Below are 20,099 nucleotides of genomic sequence, written 5' to 3'. Positions count from 1 at the left end.
GGCCAGAGAGATGTCCAATGCGTATGTTGCACATTGTTCTTCCAGAGATACAGTGCCTTGCGAAAGTATTTGGCCCCCTTAAATTTGTCAACTTTTACCCACATTTCAGGCTTCAAACATAAAGATAAACATTTTTAAATTAATGGTGAAGAATCAACAAGTGGACACAATTGTGAAGTTGAACAAAATTTATTGTTTATTTTAAACATTTTTAGAAAATAAAAAACTGAAAATTTGGGCGTGCAATATTATTCATCCCCTTTAAGTTAATACTTTGTTGCGCCACCTTTTGCTGCGATTAGGGCTGCAAGTCGCTTGGGGTATGTCTCTATCAGTTTTGCACATCGAGAGACTGAAATTCTTGCCCATTCTTCCTTTGCAAACAGCTCGAGCTGAGTGAGGTTGGATGGAGAGCGTTTGTGAACAGCAGTTTTCAGCTCTTTCCACAGATTCTCGATTGGAGTCAGGTCTGGACTTTGACTTCTAACACCTGGATACGTTTATTTGTAAACCATAGATTTTGCTTTGTTTGGGATCATTGTCTTGTTGGAAGACAAATTTCCGTCCCAGTCTCAGGTTTTTTGCAGACTCAAACAGGTTTTCTTCAAGAATGGTCCTGTATTTGGCTCCACCCATCTTCCGATCAATTTTAACTATCTTCCCTGTTCCTGCTGAAGAAAAGCAGGCCCAAACCATGATGCTGCCACCACCATGTTTGACAGTGGGGATGGTGTTTTCAGGGTGATGAGCTGTGTTGCTTTTACGTCAAACATATCGTTTGACATTGTGCCCAAATAGTTCGATTTTGGTTTCATCTGACCAGAGCACCTTCTTCCACATATTTGGTGGGTCTCCCTGGTGGCTTGTGGCAAACTTTATACGACACTTTTTATGGATATCTTTGAGAAATGGCTTTCTTCTTGCCACTCTTCCATGAAGGCCAGATTTGTGCAGTGTACAACTGATTGTTGTCCTATGGACAGACTCTCCCACCTCAGCTGTAGATCTCTGCAGTTCATCCAGAGTGATCATGGGCCTCTTGGCTGCATCTCTGATCAGTCTTCTCCTTGTTTGAGATGAAAGTTTAGATGGACGGCCGGGTCTTGGTAGATTTGCAGTGGTATGATACTCCTTCCATTTCAATATGATCACTTGCACAGTGCTCCGTGGGATGTTTAAAGTTTTGGAAATCTTTTTGTAACCAAATCCGGCTTTAAACTTCTCAACAGTATCACGGACCTCCCTGTTGTGTTCCTTGGTCTTCATGATGTTATCTGCGCTTTAAAAAGAACACTGAGACTATCACAGAGCAGGTGCATTTATATGGAGACTTGATTACACACGGGTGGCTTATATTTATCATCATCAGTCATTTCGGACAACATTGGATCATTCAGAGATCCAGAGGATTCAGAGTTCCTCAGAGAACTTCTGGAGTGAGTTTGCTGCACTGAAATTAAAGGGGCTGAATAATATTGCACGTCCCATTTTGCAGTTTTTTTTATTTTTAAAAAAGGTTTAAAATAAACAAAAAATTTCGTTCAACTTCACAATTGTGTCCCTCTTGTTGTTGATTCTTCACCATTTCAATTTTTATATCTTTGTTTGAAGCCTGAAATGTGGGAAAAGGTTGAAAAATTCAAGGAGGCCAAATACTTTCGCAAGGCACTGTAAGCCGCCAGCCGACCTGTCAGTTGGCAGCTAAACTGAGGCATCGTTCTGCCGACAGCCACCTAATGTGCATGGCCAGCCATAGATGACTGACTAGATAGAAATTGCCACCTAACCTGTATGGCCACCTACGGCAATCAGAAAAAAAGCTGTTGTACGTCTGACATGGCAGCATTCAAGTAATTGACATTGGTTTACCTCTCAATTAACGCTCCAATGACGATTAAAGACTCAGAAATAATAAAGGAAGTGGTTATAGAGCAGTTATGGATCATACCACCCTATACCTAGTCCTGTGGGAGCAGACGTTACATTAAAACCTTCATATAGGATGAAACTACTGCCTCTTATCTATAAATTATATATTATAGGGTGCGGACTTGTAGTTCTTACATCCATCAGTAATGGTCCGATGGTCACTTCTGGTTTCCAGGGTCCTGGTGGTGCATTTCAGTTTCTTGTTCATTCTTGATTCCCAAGCTGTCATCCATGTATCCCTCTATTTGCAGGTTTGGTCGCCCCCAACCCCCCATTCCTGTAATTGACAAGATCAGAGGCAGTAGAAAGCAGGATAACTGTGTAATCAAAGTTAGAAATATGTGTATTCTCTGTCCAAATCTGCACAGTACTACTCCCTCGTGACTCCACTCCGATCCATAGAAGGCTGTCAATCACTGCCTGGTCAGGCGAGAAAGGTCTCCGGCTAATAGATGAGCTCACAGCAAACTCATTTATAAGGTGAGCACAATTGTTAAAAATGCCTGCCTGCTCGGTAACCCTTACAACACCTATCAAATGCATCTCCATAGATGGTAGAGTATATCCAGAGGAATGGGTCTACATTTGCTCTTCTGATAACTCATAATATGTACTAGATTTGTCCAAGACGTCTATGCTGGCTTTTTGTATAGACATTCAGTGTTCCCAGCTCCTTATTACAATCTTTACAATTTAGATAAAGGTCAAACACTTTGTTGCAGTGTTTTGCTTTCAAAATCAAGCATAGATTGGAGTTGGCGGAACGTTTTAGGGTAACTGTATATAATGAGCGCGATGTCTCCGATATCAACAGTTGCTGAATGTCCGCTTCCGCTCAGGCCAAAGATGCTCCATCACGAGGAGGATGATGTTTCATCAGAAACTTGTAGGACTGTACTGCATCTTGGAATAGGACATGATCTCCCCTATTCTATCCTCTGATTGTTGGACTGGCTTGTAAAAATATTCCAGGAAAGAGCAGCATGTGTTTATTTACAGCAGTTATGGGGAATAACCGTGAGGAATGTTCCACTGCTCTTATGGTGTTTGATGTAGTTGTGGAATTTTATTACATATTTTCAAGGAAAGCAGTGTGATCTTAAATGCCATTATAAAGAAATGTTTTCTTTATGAGAAATATTTCTCAGTTTCTTAGCTTTCCCCCACAAAATGTATGACCAGCATCTACATAGGAAAGTGTTATTTACGGTTAGAGTAGTAAGACTAAAGAATGCCCTACAAATGCCGGAGTAATGGCAGATACTATACCAGTATTTAAAAAAGGGCTATATGCTTTTCTCACAACAAATGGCATTTTGGGATATAAATAACCTAGTGATCAAGAATGAAATTGCTCGAGAGAGATTGACCTTGATGGGCCTGTGACTTTTCAGCCTATGTAAGGTATATGTGCGCGCTGCGTTTTTTTCTCACGTTTGTGTCTCGTTTTTTAGTGCAGTTGTGTTGTTAGAACTTTCTCACTTTTGACTTTCTTGCAAAGTCTGAGAAGTCAGATTTGCTGTGCGCACGTTGCAGTTATTTGTCAGCAGTTTTTTTGTCAAAATTTAGTGACAAAAAAGAAGCAGCATGTTCATTCTTCTTGCGTTTTTGTCCACACTTGTCACCCAAAATGCAAGGTCAAAATTGTTTGCGTTTTACATACGTTTTTCCCACGGTTTTGTCAACAAATATGCAGCTCACCAACTTAGTTCCAGAATGACAAAATCAGTGCTGGAGCGATTTTAGCATATCGGTCTCTCTATCGGTCACCCTGCTCCCGTGGCCTCTCATTCTTCTTCCCTACCGCTCATTACCTATTCACTTCACCCGCTCATTAGGCTCATACATATTCACTGCTTCCCCCATCTGTGATTGGTTGCAGTCAGACGCACCCCCATGCTGAATGACAGCTGTCTGCAACCAAGAACAGCCGCTGGTGGGCGGGTCTATACCGTACAGTACAATTAATAAATAATTGAAAACTGGCGTGTGGTCCCCCACAATTCCCCCCCCCAGCCAAGATAAAGCCTCACAGCTGAGGGCTGGTATTCGCAGGCTGGGGAGACCCATGTTATTGGGAGCCCTCCAGCCTAAAAATGTCAGCCAGCAGACACCCACAATTGCCGCATCCATTAGATGCGACAGTCACGGGACCTTAGCCAGCTCTTCCGATTCCCTGGTGCGGTGGCAATCTGGGTAATGAGGAGTTAATGGCAGTCAACTAAGTCCTAGATTAGTCATGGCAGGCATCCATAAGACATCCCCCATTACTAATCTGTATGTGAAAGTAAATAAACACAAGCACTCAAAAAATCCTTTATTTGAAATAAAAGACAAAAAATCCCCCTCTTTTACCACTTAACACCCCAAACACCCCTCCAGGTCCGACGTAATGCACACGAGGTCCCACGACGCTTTCATCTTTGCTACCTCTGAAGCTCACAGTGAGTGGCATACAACAAGACTGCTCGCTATGAGCTCCACACAGCAACTGAAGTGAGTCATGCTATCAGTGGTGACATCACTCAGGCTAGCTGTAGCCACAGCTGGAGTCCTCCACCTGTGACAGCAAATCACCCTAGTGACTGAAGTGAGCCATGCGATCAGTGGTGCCGTCACTCAGGTGATTTTAAGGTCACAGCTGGAGTCCTCACCTGTGACCACAAATCAGGTCGCGACTCAAGTGAGCCGCAGGTGGAGGACTCACCTGAGTGACGTCACCGCTGATCCTGCGGCTCACTTCAGTCATGGCCTGAACCTCGCAGAGGTGAACCTGTAACGTCACTGCCGCGACACACGGTATTGCGGGGCCCGAAACTGTGACGTCAGGGGTTCACCAGAGTACATTCTGATCGCGCGGCTCTGTGTGCACTCACAGCTGGCAGTCATGTTCTATGACGCTCGCTGTGACAGGACAGGGATGTAGCAGAGCTGAATCACGGTTAGACCTTGTGTGGATTATGTTGGACCTGCAAGGGTGTTTGGTGATTATTAAAGTGGTGAAAGTGCAGGGCTTTTTGCATTTTATTCCAAATAAAGGATTTTTAGGGTGTTTTGTGTTTATTTGCTTTCACATACAGATTAGTGATGGGGAGGGGTCTCATAGACTGCGATCACTAATCTACGACTTAGTGGCAGCTGTGGGCTGTTAACTCCTTATTACCCCGATTGCCACTACACTGTAACGCCTGCCTGGATCCACAGACTCAGACAGGCTAGAGAGAAGCGACTCACCAAGCAGAACTCCTAGAACCCTGAAACCCTTTAACCCCTATACAGGGATTTAGATTTACACAGGGTCCCGGTGATCACTACCTGTGGAAGGCTGCAGTCTGATGAGAGTAGTAGTCAGGCAGGGTCGAACCCAGAAATGCGAGACAAGGACAGAATCACGCAGGCAAAGACGTAATCAGAAAACAAAGCAGAGGTCAAATCCAGATCTGGCAGCAAGGTACATAAACAGCAGGCAGGAGGATAGTCAAGAAAAAAAGCAGAAGTCAGAACACCATAATCACTAAACAGAACAGGGCGGGATAGGAACCAGGAATACAGAACCATCTCTGGCAGTGGTCAGCAGACAGGAGGGGAAATAAGAAGTGTGTGGTGTCTTCCCATTGGTTGTATCTGAATGATGGTAACTGCAGTTGGAAGACACACGCCACCTACAGTCAGCCAGTGGTACTAAAGATCTCAAGGAAACCCAGCCAAGTGGATGAGCGGAGCCTGCACCCACCAGCGCCGCTGGCATGGACTCTTCTCCCATCACCAGCACTATCCACGGCAGGAACACGGCGTCGCCTGTGATCGAAGCAGAAGTCACTGGAGCGGACTCCGGTGGGGACGTAACACGCACCAGGGCAATGAGAGGAGCTGGGTCCAGCACCAAAATTGGCCCATCTTATGGATGCGCCACTTCTGGGGTGCATGTGGGCTGCTATTGTTAGGCTGGAAAGAGCCAAAAAAACCTTGACCCTTCCCACCCTAATAATATCAGCCTCCAGTTGTCTGCTGTACCTTGGCTGGTTTTAGAAAAATGGGGGGAACCCACGTGATTTATTTTCTTTAAAAAATAGAAAATCTAATACTTAGGGAAAGCGTGGGATCCCCTCTATTTTTCATAACCGCCATTGTACAGCACACAGCTGAGGGTTGCAGCTTCAGCTGCTGCTGTTTCTGTGCTGGATATGAAAAATGGGTGGGGGGGGACCCCATGTCATTTTTTTACGAAAAAAATAAAAAACAAAACAGCTGGTTAAGCTAGCTATCCCTCTATCAATCTATTATTTTATTTCTATCTATTCTTTATGTTCTTTCTTATCTATTCTATATGTTCTTTCTATCTATTCTAGATGTTCCATCTATTCTTTGAGGTTTTTTCTATCTATCGATCTATTCTAGCCATCTATCAATTATCCTATCCTCTTTTGTTTCTCCTTTAAATAACGAATTAACAAAAGCACCTACATTAAAAGCGTTTTTTTTTTTTGTTTGTTTTTTTTTTTTTACATTTCCAGGCTCTCTGTGACAAGGTGCAGTTTTGGTTGCAGTTTGTGTGCAGAAAGAACTGCAGCGTGCGCATATAGCCTAAACCATTCTGATTAATAATGTATATTTTTTTTTTTTTCATTCAACGTTTTATTGGTTTTAATATATAGAGAAGAACATAAAGAATACACCTCAAGAATAATAGATTGATGACAATTTTGCATGCACAAAAAATAAATTTATGCAGATACATATTACATATTGAAATATATGCCAAAGAAAACCAAGATTCAGGCATGAAAAGGGTAAAGTATTTAAGGGGAGATGAAGACAAAGACCATGGGGACCACATTGAACCAAGCATGTCTTCAGGTGAGAAGTAAAAGAATGATGGCAGGGGGATGCTCATAAGGAGGACTCGACAGGGACGCCATACCATAAAATGGGAGTTTGGGCTAGTTAGGAAAGATTCCAAGTGGAACCATTTAGAGGTGGTAGTGGAAACTTCATCTCGTGACCGGGCCATAAGCCTCTCCACCCGATAAATTACATCAGTCTCCCCAAACTATTCCTCCAGAGATGGTGGATCTGATGATTTCTAATGATGAGGTTTTAGTCCCAAGCTGTTTTTGTGACATTTCTATGTTAAGATTTTTACTATATTACCCTATTTTCCTTCTAGTCATATGTCTTTCAATTAAAGCTCAATATTGACCAACTTTCTTCAAATATAGATTTGGTTTTGTAGGCCGATCTGACAGTGAGAGGACAAGACTAGGTTTACAGTGCTCATTGCTGACCACTAAAGCTGGTGTCACACATAACGACGACGACAACGACGTCGCTGCTACGTCACCATTTTCTGTGACGTTGCAGCGACGTCCCGTCGCTGTCGCTGTATGTGACATCCAGCAACGACCTGGCCCCTGCTGTGAGGTCGCCGGTCGTTGCTGAATGTCCAGCTTCATTTTTTGGTCGTCACTCTCCCGCTGTGACACACACATCGCTGTGTGTGACAGCGAGAGAGCGACGAAATGAAGCGATCAGGAGCCGGCACTGGCAGCTGCGGTAAGCTGTAACCAGCGTAAACATCGGGTAACCAAGGGAAGACCTTTCCCTGGTTACCCGATGTTTACGCTGGTTACCAGCCTCCGCTCTTGCTGCCAGTGCCGGCTCCTGCACTGTGACATGTGGCTGCAGTATGCATCGGGTAATTAATCCGATGCATACTGTAGCAAGGAGAGCAAGGAGCCAGCGCTAAGCAGTGCGCGCGGCTCCCTGCTCTCTGCACTGTGACATGTAGCTGCAGCACACATCGGGTTAATTAACCCGATGTGTGCTGCAGGAGAGCAAGGAGCCAGCGCTAAGCGCGGCTCCCTGCTCTCTGAACTGTGACATGTAGCTGCAGCACACATCGGGTTAATTAACCCGATGTGTGCTGCAGGGGAGCAAGGAGCCAGCGCTAAGCGCGGCTCCCTGCTCTCTGAACATGTAGCACAGCGACCTTATGATCGCTGCTTCTGCTGTGTTTGACAGCTAAGCAGCGATCATAACAGCGACTTACAAGGTCGCTGTTACGTCACCGAAAATGGTGACGTAACAGCGACGTCGTTGTCGCTGTCGTTTAGTGTGACACCAGCTTAAGTCAGGGTTTCTGATGGAAACTATGTGAGGCATTTTCTTTATTCTTAGGATCTCTGAGTGCTGGCATATTCTAGCGATGCTATAAATTTATATCCTGGGAATACCCCTTTTGGCATAGTTTACAGTTTTGTCAGTGCAGTGTAGTCTACCCTTTATTTAAGGAAATTAAAGCTTAGCAGTTTAAAGGGGTAGTCCACTACTCAGACAACCCTTCTTCAATATGATGTTCCCCCTTGTGAAATAAAAACACCTTATAATCACCTTATTTGCGCTACAGAGGTGTGATTGGCGCCCTATACAAGCCGAATCCATGTGCAATTGTAACACTAGGCAGCCACCCCCTCTTTGAATTGGTAGATCTGAGAATGGTTGTCCCATCAGTATTTTGTGTATAAAGTGTTTTTATTTGATTTTCAAAGTTTATGAACCAACATTTAAGGGGGGGGAAGGTTTAGGAAAGTTAAATTCATTAGGAAAACCTGGGAAAGATTTTGGGGGGAAAAAAGGGAGGGGAGTTGTAAGGGGAAAGGAATGAACAGTTTACATAATGATCACATTTTAAAACAATTTACCTGAGAAAAGAGAACAATCATTCTAGATGTTTTTTAGTTGCAATGGACTCATGAAGAGATCAGTCCAGGGTTTCCAACCCATCAGTATTTTGTAACCGTTATCTCCAGGGCTGTGGAGTCGGTAAGCCAAACATCCAACTCTGACCCCTCAATTTCCCTGACTCCGACTCTACGACTTCATACCTGGCTCGCGTTTAAGTGATAAATTTACTGTAGTAAAATGGTAACATCTCTTATGAAAAAAGTATTCAGCATATACTGCATAGAACTACTGTACCCAATTTATTATATATTTTAGGAGTCGGTCCATTTTTTTACCGACTTTGACTCCGACTCCACCAAAATGGACACCGACTCCAACTTCATGACTCCGACTCCACATCCATGGTTACCTCTGACTTTATGAAGGGGTCTGCTGCATCCTGCTAGTGTATTAATTTTGTGACCTGTGTTGGTAAATATGGCTGCCTTTTTCCTGCTATTTTTTAAAATCATTTTATGTCCTTTTTGGTATGTTTTTGCTTTTACTCCTCATAACAGTGGCGGGTCAACCGAGGCTCGCATACCATTGGCTGCAAGGCATACATGGCATAATAATCAGCTGCACTAATGGGCTGCAATACCGAAACTACTTGAGACCTCTGAGGTTCATCTAAAGGAAGAGAGAGTAGAGCAGTTCAATAGTTGCCACAAATGGGCTACATGGCCCACATAGCATAATGCCACGTGAACCTAGGGAGACCTGGCGCCAACGTTTGCTGGAAAGGCGCTGGTACAGGAGGGGACTATAGGGGATTTTTTGTTACATTGGGGAATATAAGAAGGGCTTGTGGATGAAGTGGTTGTCCACTACAAGTTCTGAAACTTGCAGAACTTAAAATTATATATTCTAACTAATTTTATACTATTACTTTAAAGATTCATGATTTATTCCTTTAGATTAAGAGGTTGTCTCAAATCATTCTTCTTGGTGATGAGCCAGTTTGTACCAATGGTTGTGCCTCTGGCCGAAACCGTGTATCTGATGTTGCAGGACACTGAACCTGGCTAGATTTAGCTATTGGACCAACTTCAAAGCAGCACAAAAGAGCTTGTAAGTGCTGCACTCCTTGCCTAGGAGACTGGCCAGCGCAGGGACTACAATGATGGCTGGTAACCTAGGCAACAATCCATAAACAACATGAAAATGATTCCATACTTAAAAGCAGGGATGATTTTCAATAACAAATTGTCGTCACTTGTTTTTACAAACACTTTTGCAATTTTGCTTATTGATGTTGATGATGATAAAACCCCCTATAAATATACAGGTTTGTTTCCTTTTGTTACGCTGCAGTTATTTACAGTAGATTGTCATTAAGTGTTAATTAAGCAATTTGTTTAATGATGTTTTCCATTTGTGTCTCTGCAGAGTTACTGGTGGGGAGTTGTTTGAAGATATAGTAGCACGAGAGTACTATAGTGAAGCAGATGCAAGGTAAGGGATCATTTGTCCATTAAGGTGCTTCATGAAGAAGTTGTACTGAAGAGTGCCATAAGACCATATTGCTTATGTGCAAGTGTTCCTAACCGCATCATATGCCACTGATATGTGCTAGGAGTCCATTCACAAGAGCTAATGGCGTGTAATGTTGGAGTGTTGATATTCCATACCAAACATGGCGCATGGACACAAGACGTCCTTTCACTACTATAGGGCTGAAGGGGCCTTAGTGCTCAATGACGTACCCCTACCACTTAATAATGGGGTTAGGACCTGTAACATGCACATTAATAGCATGTCCTAGGGTTTTACTGTCAATTTTGATAAGTACAGAACCGATTTAATCTGGTAAGTAATGTATACATATTTGTAGTAGTATTAGTAATTTGTTTTTCCCTTTTATGTTGACTAAAAGGGGATGTCTAGTTTGGGTAATTCATTTTCATGTACAATATAAAGAATTCAGAGTTAAATTATTTTTCTCTATTGTGAAGTGATTGGGCATCACACTCTGTGTCTGAGAAGGCCGGGGCAGTGATGTAACTTGAAGCTTGTGGGCCCCAATGCAAAATCTCCAACCCTGGCTGCCAACTGCCCCAGGTTTTAATGATATTTGTCTTCTCATACATAGCAAAAGACCTTTCTAGCCCCCACAGGTATAGGGCCCAGGTGCAACAGCATCCCCAGCAGCCATTATAGTTGCGCCATTTGCCAGGGGAACTTGGCACAGCAACCCTTTAGATCAGTGAGGGTCTCAATAGCCCTACAGCCACCAATCAGAAAGTGAAAGTAACTTTGAGATTGGAAAATCCCTTTAAGGCTAAGTTCACACAGGGCATCTTTTGCTGCGTTTTTGGTGCGTTTTTGAGGTCTCAAAGATGCACCTAAATGCATGCATTTCCTTCTCCTAGCAAAGTCTGAGATTTCGATTTTGCTATCCACAATGGGCATCTTTTGTTGGCTGCATCTTGGCTGCGTTTTTGAAGATACAGCATGTCAGTTCTTTTTGCGTTTTTCGATAGTTTTTGAGCCCTTCCAGTCAATAGATTTGACTTAACCACATTTTTCCCAATGCATTTTTTAACACATTTTTGGTGCTTTTTTGGGACAAAAACGCTGCACCTTTGTGGTAAAAAAAAAAAAATACCGCGTGTGAACATACCCTAATAGAGTTGGATTTTCATCATTTAACAAAAAGGGGCTCTTTCTCTGGAAGACTTGCCTTCTTTTATAGACAGTCTATTGATTTGATGGGCAAAGTTTGATGCCTAATTTCCCCTATGCTGGTGCTGCAAAGAATGAAACACGTCCAGGATTCTCCTATAATTGCAGCTGACCACTGAGGGTCTCACTGAAGGGACACTGAAATCAGCGAATTGTTAAAAGACCCTTCTTACAAGTAGGGAACGTCCAAAGTAGACCACTCAGGACTTCCAAGTTACGTACTGTCAGTACAATAGGAGCGCCTCAGCTTTGTACTGATGGCAATATTATATATTCTCATACAAATTCCGAAAGAAAGACCGGCAATAACTTATTTCAAATTTCCCCAATAGAATAATTGAATATGTGAAAATCCTTTAAAGTGCCACAGTAGCCAATAAGGTAACTAATACCCCACTTCATCCATGGGTCTTGTCCCCTTTATTCTGTGCAGGTATCTGGTGGAATAGTAAGAAACCAAATTGTAATAACCATTTCTGCCGTAGCACTTGGCAGCTATAAGCTACATTTTCGTAGCCTGTAATTGACCTGATAGGGAATTACTATATATAAAGCTTATGTGTAAGCCCTTTTCTACTGGCCATCCACCCCACAGACGTGCCCTTCTACTGGGGAATTAATAGCGTTTCCAATCAGAAGGAATGTAATCTCATAAAATTAGTCTGATTTTATGGTAATATTACCATCATGTTCTAGATCATGATACAGTGTGTCCACCCATATCCTGTCCACCACCATTAACTTGAGAATGGCGGCAGCTATAGGAATAGAAGTGGTGTATATGTATAGTAAAGCAGCCATGCGCTACGCAATGAAACCACCTGTAGCGCCACCTGGTGGAAAACAACAAAGTTTAAGCATTTTTATTTCGAAAACGGAACGAGATAGAGGAAAAAAAGTAAATTACAAAGTTGTAGGACATTATCAATTCAATACGAATCGACACCTTGCATACAGAAATGCCATGATTAGAATGTGTAAAACTCACAAGGCTGCGGACATGAAGCGATACCTCATGGAGACCTTCCTACAAGTCATTGGGTATGGTCGCTGCATGTAGTGGCCTCCACTCCCACCTGATCTGACCCCATTGGACTTCTTTCTGTGAGGTCACATCAAACAGCAGATGTATGCGACCCCTCCACCAACATCGCAGGACCTACGACGACGTATCACAGATGCTTGTGCAAACGTGTCACCTACCATATTGCACAACGTGCAGCAAGATACAGTATGCTGTCCAGAGTCCAGATGTGCATTGCAGCTGACGGTGGCCACTTTGAGCATCAAAGTTAAATGAGAGCCATATGCGTGACCAGCATTCAATGTTTTGGGGGGGTCATGGGTTTCATATCATAGCATTTCTGTATGCACAGTGTCGATTCGTATTGAATTGATGATGCCCTACAACTTTGTAATTCACTTTTTTTCACTATCTCGTTCCATTTTCGAGATAAAAATGCTAACTCCGTTCTTTTCCACTAGGTGGTGCTATAGGTGGTTTCATTGCGTAGCACATGGCTACTTTACTTTACCTAAACACCACTTCTATTCCTATAGCTGCCGCCGTTCTCAAATTAATGGCGGTGGACAGGATATGGGTGCATACACTGTATATAGCAGATATCCATTTACTGCAGAATGCTGCCACAATCCATACATTTCCTGACCTAAATTCACACTGGAAAATTCTATCTTCTAGTATTTTCCCTGTTAATAAATGGAACAGACATGTTAAGCGACGCTTTTCTTTCAAGTGCCAGGCAACCTTTTTCATTTTGGCAGACAACAGGGAATTACAAGAGTAGGTGACATAAGCATCTACTTTAGAAATAAATGAATTTTCGTTTTAACAGAGTGAATGAGCTCTCCGAGTTTTTCTTGGCGGTTCTTCATTCCAAGCCTGTAATTATCCCGTACTATGCGCCTGCTGTAATAATCCAATACCAGACAAGAAGGTCCTAGTCTGCTTCAAACGTATCTCCAGTGTTAAACACCATTTTCTGATTTACTGACAAATTTTAATTTAATAAAGGGTTGAGTGATAAGTAAACTCCATCCTATTTTACTCACCCAAAGGCCCAGTCTTCTGTAGTCCAGAGCTACATTCACCATTCCTGAATCGTCCTATTAGGCCTTGTTGGCCAATTTTCAGAACTGAGACTGTTGTGGTAATTTAATTTAATAATGTACATGAAAAGAAGATGTTTTATAATACTTTTTATCAACAAATCTGTTTTCTTTCTCCTCCAGGACTGAGCTGTCACTTTTAATGGGTAAAATCTGTATTCAGTGAAGACAGATTTTCCCATTACTGAGATGGAGATGGCAGTTGGAGCTGTTAAAATTCTATGGAGCAGGACGAAGAGGTAGAGGTATGCTGTCTGCTGTAAGATCTCCTGAAAAGGCAGTTACCATTCTCCATAGATATTTATGAGCACCAACTGTCACCTCCTATCTCAGTAATAGGAAAGTCTGTTTTACAGGTTTTGAGAATTGAGATTTTGAGAATGAATGCTCAGTTTAGGAGAGGAAAGCAGATTTCTACAATTAATTTCTGTATATTATTCATGAAAAAATTATAATGATGACATTTGTTTAAACTGACAATCCAGAGTTCCAGTTAATAATGAAGGGGACAGCTCAATGGCTGATTAGCAATAGTGCCGTAAATCGGACCCCCATTAATGTGAAGCTGATGACTGATCCTAAGGACAGGGTAATGTGTCATCAGAAAATTACCTATTGTGTAAATCATGTTTTCATGTTAAATTTATTTATTTTAAACACTTGATAACATGTTCTACAGATTCCATATTTCAGGATTATTCCAGGATCTTTTTTATTTAAAAAAAAAAAAGAAAAGATTCTTGCCCTCTTCTCCCTGGCCATTAGGCCTAATATTGGACTCATATATACCATAAAGATGAGAAATGGATTCTGCTCTCATTCATATTTTTTTAAATGGAATCTGTCAGTAGGATCAACCCTCCTAAGCCATCCATATGGGCATGCAGGTCATAGGAGGCTGATTAAAATGATTCCTAGATATTTGCAATCTGATGTCTTATTCCAGAGAAATCCACATTTTTCTTATGTGTAAATGAGCTGTCTACAGGGCAAACACTGATCTGTGGGAGACTGTCTCCAGAACATATTTTTAATAGAAGGGGGCATTAAGAGTGTGATAAGTGATGGCTGCTTTCTGATCTCCTGATCTGACTACAGAGCTGTATGTGATTATAACTGACACATCTGCAGGCTCCTCTCAGCTTCAGCCTCCATCTCATAGTGTTATAATATTAATACAATACAGCAGAGCTGTGAGATCTGCAGCAAATGTTTTTCTAAGGAGATAAAAAGTTCAGTTCTACTATTCTGTATTAATTACTTTAATCACACTGGCAATGCCCCTTTTATTAAAAATAAGCTCCAGAGGCGTAGTCTCATGCAGATCAGTGTTCAGCCCATAGCCTGTAACACCTCATTTAGATATAAGGGACGTGGCTTTCTCTGGAATAAAACATCGGATCACAGATATCAAAGTATCGTTTTATTCAGCTTCCTATGACCTGCATGCCCATTTAGGCGGCTTAGGATAGTTGACCCTACTGACCTATTCTCTTTAAATCATTATTCTGATAAAAATCCACAACTATTATGGCAGATAGTCTTAAGGCCCTGTCACACACAGAGATAAATCTGCGGCAGATCTGTGGTTGCAGTGAAATTGTGGACAATCAGTGCCAGGTTTGTGGCTGTGTACAAATGGAACAATATGTCCATAATTTCACTGTAACCACAGATCTGCCAAAGATTTATCTCTGTGTGTGACAGGGCCTTTAGTCAGGCTCATTCAAGACCAGCACAACTGACGTTTCACATCACAGTGATGCTTCCCCAGGTGCTTTGCTGATAAGTCACATGATATAATTTCATAACACGTTCAATTAAAATGTATTAAATTATCCCTTCGCTTATTTAATACATCACATTTTTTAGAGTAAACTTAAAAATACAAAACTACAATGCAACAGTATAGTATATTGTATAGAAACCTGAGTTAATGGTAAACCATTAATTCATTTCTTCAATAAATACATTCAATTAATTATGTTCCTGAATGCCTTCTCCCAAGACTGCTCCTTCTGTAATGAATTTCATTTCTCCTATAACCTGAATGAATATTTAAAACTCCTTCACATTTCAGAGAATTTTTTTTTTCTTCCAATTGTTTCTGGTTCTCTAATAATGGACTCATATTACCTGTCCTGTATAATATCTATGAGGACATATGTAGCAAAACATTGTCTCTGACCTTTTATACTGGCATTCTTCTATGTTATGCTTTGATCTAGGCAAAGTTCATTCTATAGGAGGGGGGTAATGGAGCGGTGTCATCACCTATTGTGAACGGTATATTATGTATTGTTGATGAATGTTATCAGTCATTGCAATCTGGTATGTGATGATAATGAGACTGCCGAAAGACTTCTGTAAAGAACCAGAAGTGTGAGTCTAGTATTAAGTAAAGCAGTTGCTGTGAAAATTGGGGGAACAAACACTTAGTAAAAAGCTGATTTAAACAGCAGGTTAATTTCTGATGACACATTCTTTTTACATGGATAACTACAGATAACCAAGGCATCAATCCTTCAGGCTACAGTGGTTGACAATTTTTATTCGTGGCATAATCCTTCCTGGATCCAGTAGGCATACGGGCTATATACTGCTAATAACAAGCAAGCTGAACACCCCCATTCTTCTGTTGTCTTTCATGTTCTGCATTTTATATAATGATGTATAGTGCTATCAGACCACCCTCCATGACAATCCCCTTCCTACCCATTAAAGTTTTTACTATCCTGCTGCTATGGTTCTTCGCTGTGATATTAGATCTGTGTGGACATATATTTATATCTCTCAGCCATTCATTTCAGTGATGTCTCAATTGATAACTTAGAAGTGGAAAATGAAACAGGATTTCAGGTCATTGATGTGACAATGATTCATTATGTGTGCCTTGTCTGGGTACATAGAATTTCCTTACTTCGGCATCCTACAACAGTCTGGAATCAGAAGACTGGGATACCAGATTATTGATTTTGTAATAATGCCAGTGAGTAAGGCTGCTTTCACACATCCGTTTTGTCGTGCGGCACATTCCGGTAAAAACCGGAAAGAACTGATCCTGCGTGTGTTGCCGCCGGATCCGTTCTTTCCCCCACAGACTTGTATTAGCGCCGGATTGTGCCGCATGGCTTTGTGTTGCATCCGGCTTTTGACGGATCCGGCGTAAATAGCTGATCCGGCGGCCGGATGGAACGCTGCTGGCAGCGTTTTTTGTCTCTGGCGAAAAACCGTATGGTGCCGTGCGGCGTGAGTTACAATGAAAGCCTATGGGCGCCGGATTCGTCATCATTTGGCATATGACAGTATTCAACGGAAGCAACGCATGGAAAAAGCTGATGCAACGGATCCGTTTTTTTCGCTGGATCCGTTGGATCAGTTTTTTTGCCAGATTTTGCCGGATGGCAAAACACGGATGTGTGAAAGCAGCCTATGATTGAAAAATATTCAATCAGGCTGAACAGTGTATTGAAGAGGTTGTCTCAAGTTTGTTCTTTAGAAGCGCGCACTGCTCCTCTGCCTCCTGGATTTTTCTTACCGTGTAGCGCTGCACTCTTTAACTTTTTCCTGTCCAATACAATTTCCTGTTTCACCCATTGAAAATCTATTATAGGTCGTCTTCAGTTATATTCATTCCAGCGTTCGGTAGTGAAAACGGAATCTGCTCAGACCCATTGACAGAAGACGACATTCGTTGCCACCCATTGGTGTCGACCTCCGTACCCTCGTTATCTTCGTCCCTGACAACAGTAGAAAAAACGCTTTCCACAGCATTCAGTTACAACTTCACTTCCATCGTCTGAATCGCTCTCACTATTACTACTTTCACTAGTATCGATTACACACTACCTTACTTAGTCCGGATTCACACACCTCCGTTTCGCAATCTCTCAGCGATTTTCACTTGTAAAACCAGAAGAAAACTAAACTGGGTTGGGTCAAAGGTCGTCAAGAACAGATGCAACCATTGGCTGCCAAAAATATCACTATGCGCGAAGTCCTGCCTACTATGCTTAGAAAAGGAACTTTCCACTCAGTGGCCCGCTAGAAGGGACTGAGGACAGTAAAATGCATATGAAATATTGATGTCCCCTGCCTGGGGACAAAAAAAGCTTAATGGATTATTTTGAATATTTCCCCCCTGGGGGGACTCTGGATAGGAAAAGTTTAAGTTTAACCGTTTGGATTGGTGGCGTGGCTGAGCCCTGATCTGCATGCTCCCCATTGTTGCTAGCGTAGGCAGCTTTGCTTCTACACATTCAGAGCATACTGAGGATCACCGGATGCAGCGATGCACAGCAGACCGCTTGCTAGTTCATGCTCCTTGTCTACGAAACTTACCACTTTTTGATAAACTGCAGAAGTGGCTGGTTACCTAGGAAACCAGCTGTTACAAATATGAGACAACCTCTTTAATAGAGTTTAATTAACTGGCATATTTGACTTAGACGGTGCACTATTGTCTATGCCTCTCCCCATTGTATCTTCATAACTTTTAAGTTTGGAATGCATATATATTTTCATTGCCTGTTTTCCTTTGTATTTTACCAGCACATTTTCTTAGTGCATGTTTTCATTTCTTTCCAATGTAGTTTTTCACTTACTGGGTTAATATTGTTTGAAGATTTTTATATTTTACATGTTAAAAGTTATGGACATCTTCAGGGGCATTTTTTTACCTAAATGTATGCGTTTTGGGTGAAAATTATTTTTACAACTGGATAAAATCAGTAAATATTTGGTAGCATTTGCCTTCTATAGCGTCTTTGTTCCACTGTTTATTGCTAGCTGCAGAATGAGACAGTTTGTAGCTCTTATCTATCTTCTGAATTCTTCTAAGCTGATTTATCGCTACATCAAAATTGAGCAGAGTATGGTATGTAAAGTGAAGAGCAATGTCTGTAGGAGTCAAACAGTTAAATATTTGTAAGGAAACCGTAGTTGTAAGTCATTAGTTTTTAGCCAAAAATAAATGCATTCCTAAAAAAAATGTCACTGAATATGTTCATATTAGAGTTGACATTAAATGATTTGTAGGGGCCTGGTGCATTGTCCATGTTAATAACCTGTAACCACTGGACGGGAGCCCTGAAAAACGCCTCTTGCCTGATGAGTTAAGGGGGCTTTGCACGCAACGACATCGCTAAAGAGCTGTCATTGGGGTCACGGAATTCGGGACGCACATCCGGCCTCGTTAGTGATGTCATTGCGTGTGAAACGCAGGAACGACCGTTAACGATCAAAATTACTCACCATATCGTTGATCGTTGACATGTCGTTCTAATCCCAAATATCATTGCGGTTGCAGGACACAGGTTGTTCGTCATTCCTGCAGCAGCACACATCGCTGTGTGTGACACCGCAGGAACGAGGAACAACATCGTATCTGCGGCCGTCGGCAATGAGGCAGGCTTAGTGACGCCGCACAAACCACCCCCTTTGAAAAGAGGCGGTTCGCCGACCACAGCGATGTCGCTAGGCAGGTAAGTATGTGTGACAGATCCTAGCGATGTTCTGCACCACGGGCAGCGATTTGCCCGTGACTCACAACCGACGGGGGCGGGTGCTTTCACTAGCATCATCGCTAGCGATGTCGCTGCGTGTAAAGCAGCCTTTAGGCAGCTCCCCTTTTGATTACACAGCCTGGTGTGATGTTATTGCAGCGCAGCACATGTGACATCACAGCAGGCCGATACTAGGCTGTTCTCAGATGCTTGCAGATCCCTACATATCCTGTTGGTGCATTAGATGTGTTGGCTGGGTTGACTGGACTAGTTGCCCTCTTTTCTGCTGTGAGTATATTACATTTTTGGGGGAGTTTTTATTTCCTCTGTTGCTATTTTTGATATTTATCAGTGTAGGGACCTGCAAGCATGAGGATCCGTGATGAGGATTGCAGGCTTTTGTACATTGGCCAATTTACTAACTAATACCTCATATATATTTGATATATTTTTTTGCATTTTTTTATACGGGGTGCAGCCAGGCCTCTTAAGGCTGCTTTCACACATCCGGTTTGAGCAGTGCGGCTCAATCCGGCTGTGAAGCCTATGCAACGGATGCGGTGAAAACACCGCATCCTTTGCATATGTTTTTTACATGCGGCCGGTCCGGTTTTTGCCGCTTGCGGCATGCTACTGACCATGCGCAGTGGCAAAAACCGCATGCGGCGGCCGGATGCGGTTTTTGCCGCATCGCGCCGCATCCGGCATCCATAGGGATGCATTGGGAAAAGCGCCGCATCGGCCGGATGCGGCGCGATGCGGTTTTTTTTGCCGGAGCAAAAAACGTGCCAGGGAACGTTCCATCCGGCCGCCGCATCGGCTAAATCTGCCACATGCGGCAAAAACCGGACCGAACGCAAGCCCATGCGGCACTAATTAAAGTCTATGCAGGAAAAACGCAACCGGCAGCAAAAAAAACGGTTGCGGTTTTCCTGCAAAGTGCCGGATTGTGCCGCATTGCAAAAGCCGGATGTGTGAAAGCAGCCTAATACAGGCCGTGCATAGTGGAATCTCTGTCCCTTGTGTGCTGCAGTGAGTAGTGTCCGAGTAACCACCCGCCTAATCTAATAATAAGGGCGTGGTAATAGGTTGCTGGCTGGACACCATGCGCATACAAGTGTGAACAGT

At 42.5% G+C, this 20,099-nt stretch overlaps 1 protein-coding gene across 13 annotated transcripts in view; it reads left to right on the top strand.

Moving 5' to 3' along the window:
* Positions 1 to 20,099, top strand: part of CAMK2D (calcium/calmodulin dependent protein kinase II delta) — a 288,538-nt gene that overhangs the window by 155,222 nt on the left and 113,217 nt on the right. For all 13 annotated transcript variants that reach the window (XM_075349962.1, XM_075349947.1, XM_075349930.1 and 10 more), the window contains exon 5: positions 10,042 to 10,107. In XM_075349962.1, coding sequence (XP_075206077.1) covers positions 10,042 to 10,107 — 66 coding nt within the window. The remainder of the gene's footprint in view (positions 1 to 10,041; positions 10,108 to 20,099) is intronic.

The sequence above is a fragment of the Anomaloglossus baeobatrachus genome, chromosome 1 (assembly GCF_048569485.1).
Source record: "Anomaloglossus baeobatrachus isolate aAnoBae1 chromosome 1, aAnoBae1.hap1, whole genome shotgun sequence".
Lineage (NCBI taxonomy): Eukaryota > Metazoa > Chordata > Amphibia > Anura > Aromobatidae > Anomaloglossus > Anomaloglossus baeobatrachus.
Note: the sequence above shows the minus strand (reverse complement) of the source record. Positions and strands in the feature narration are given on the sequence as shown.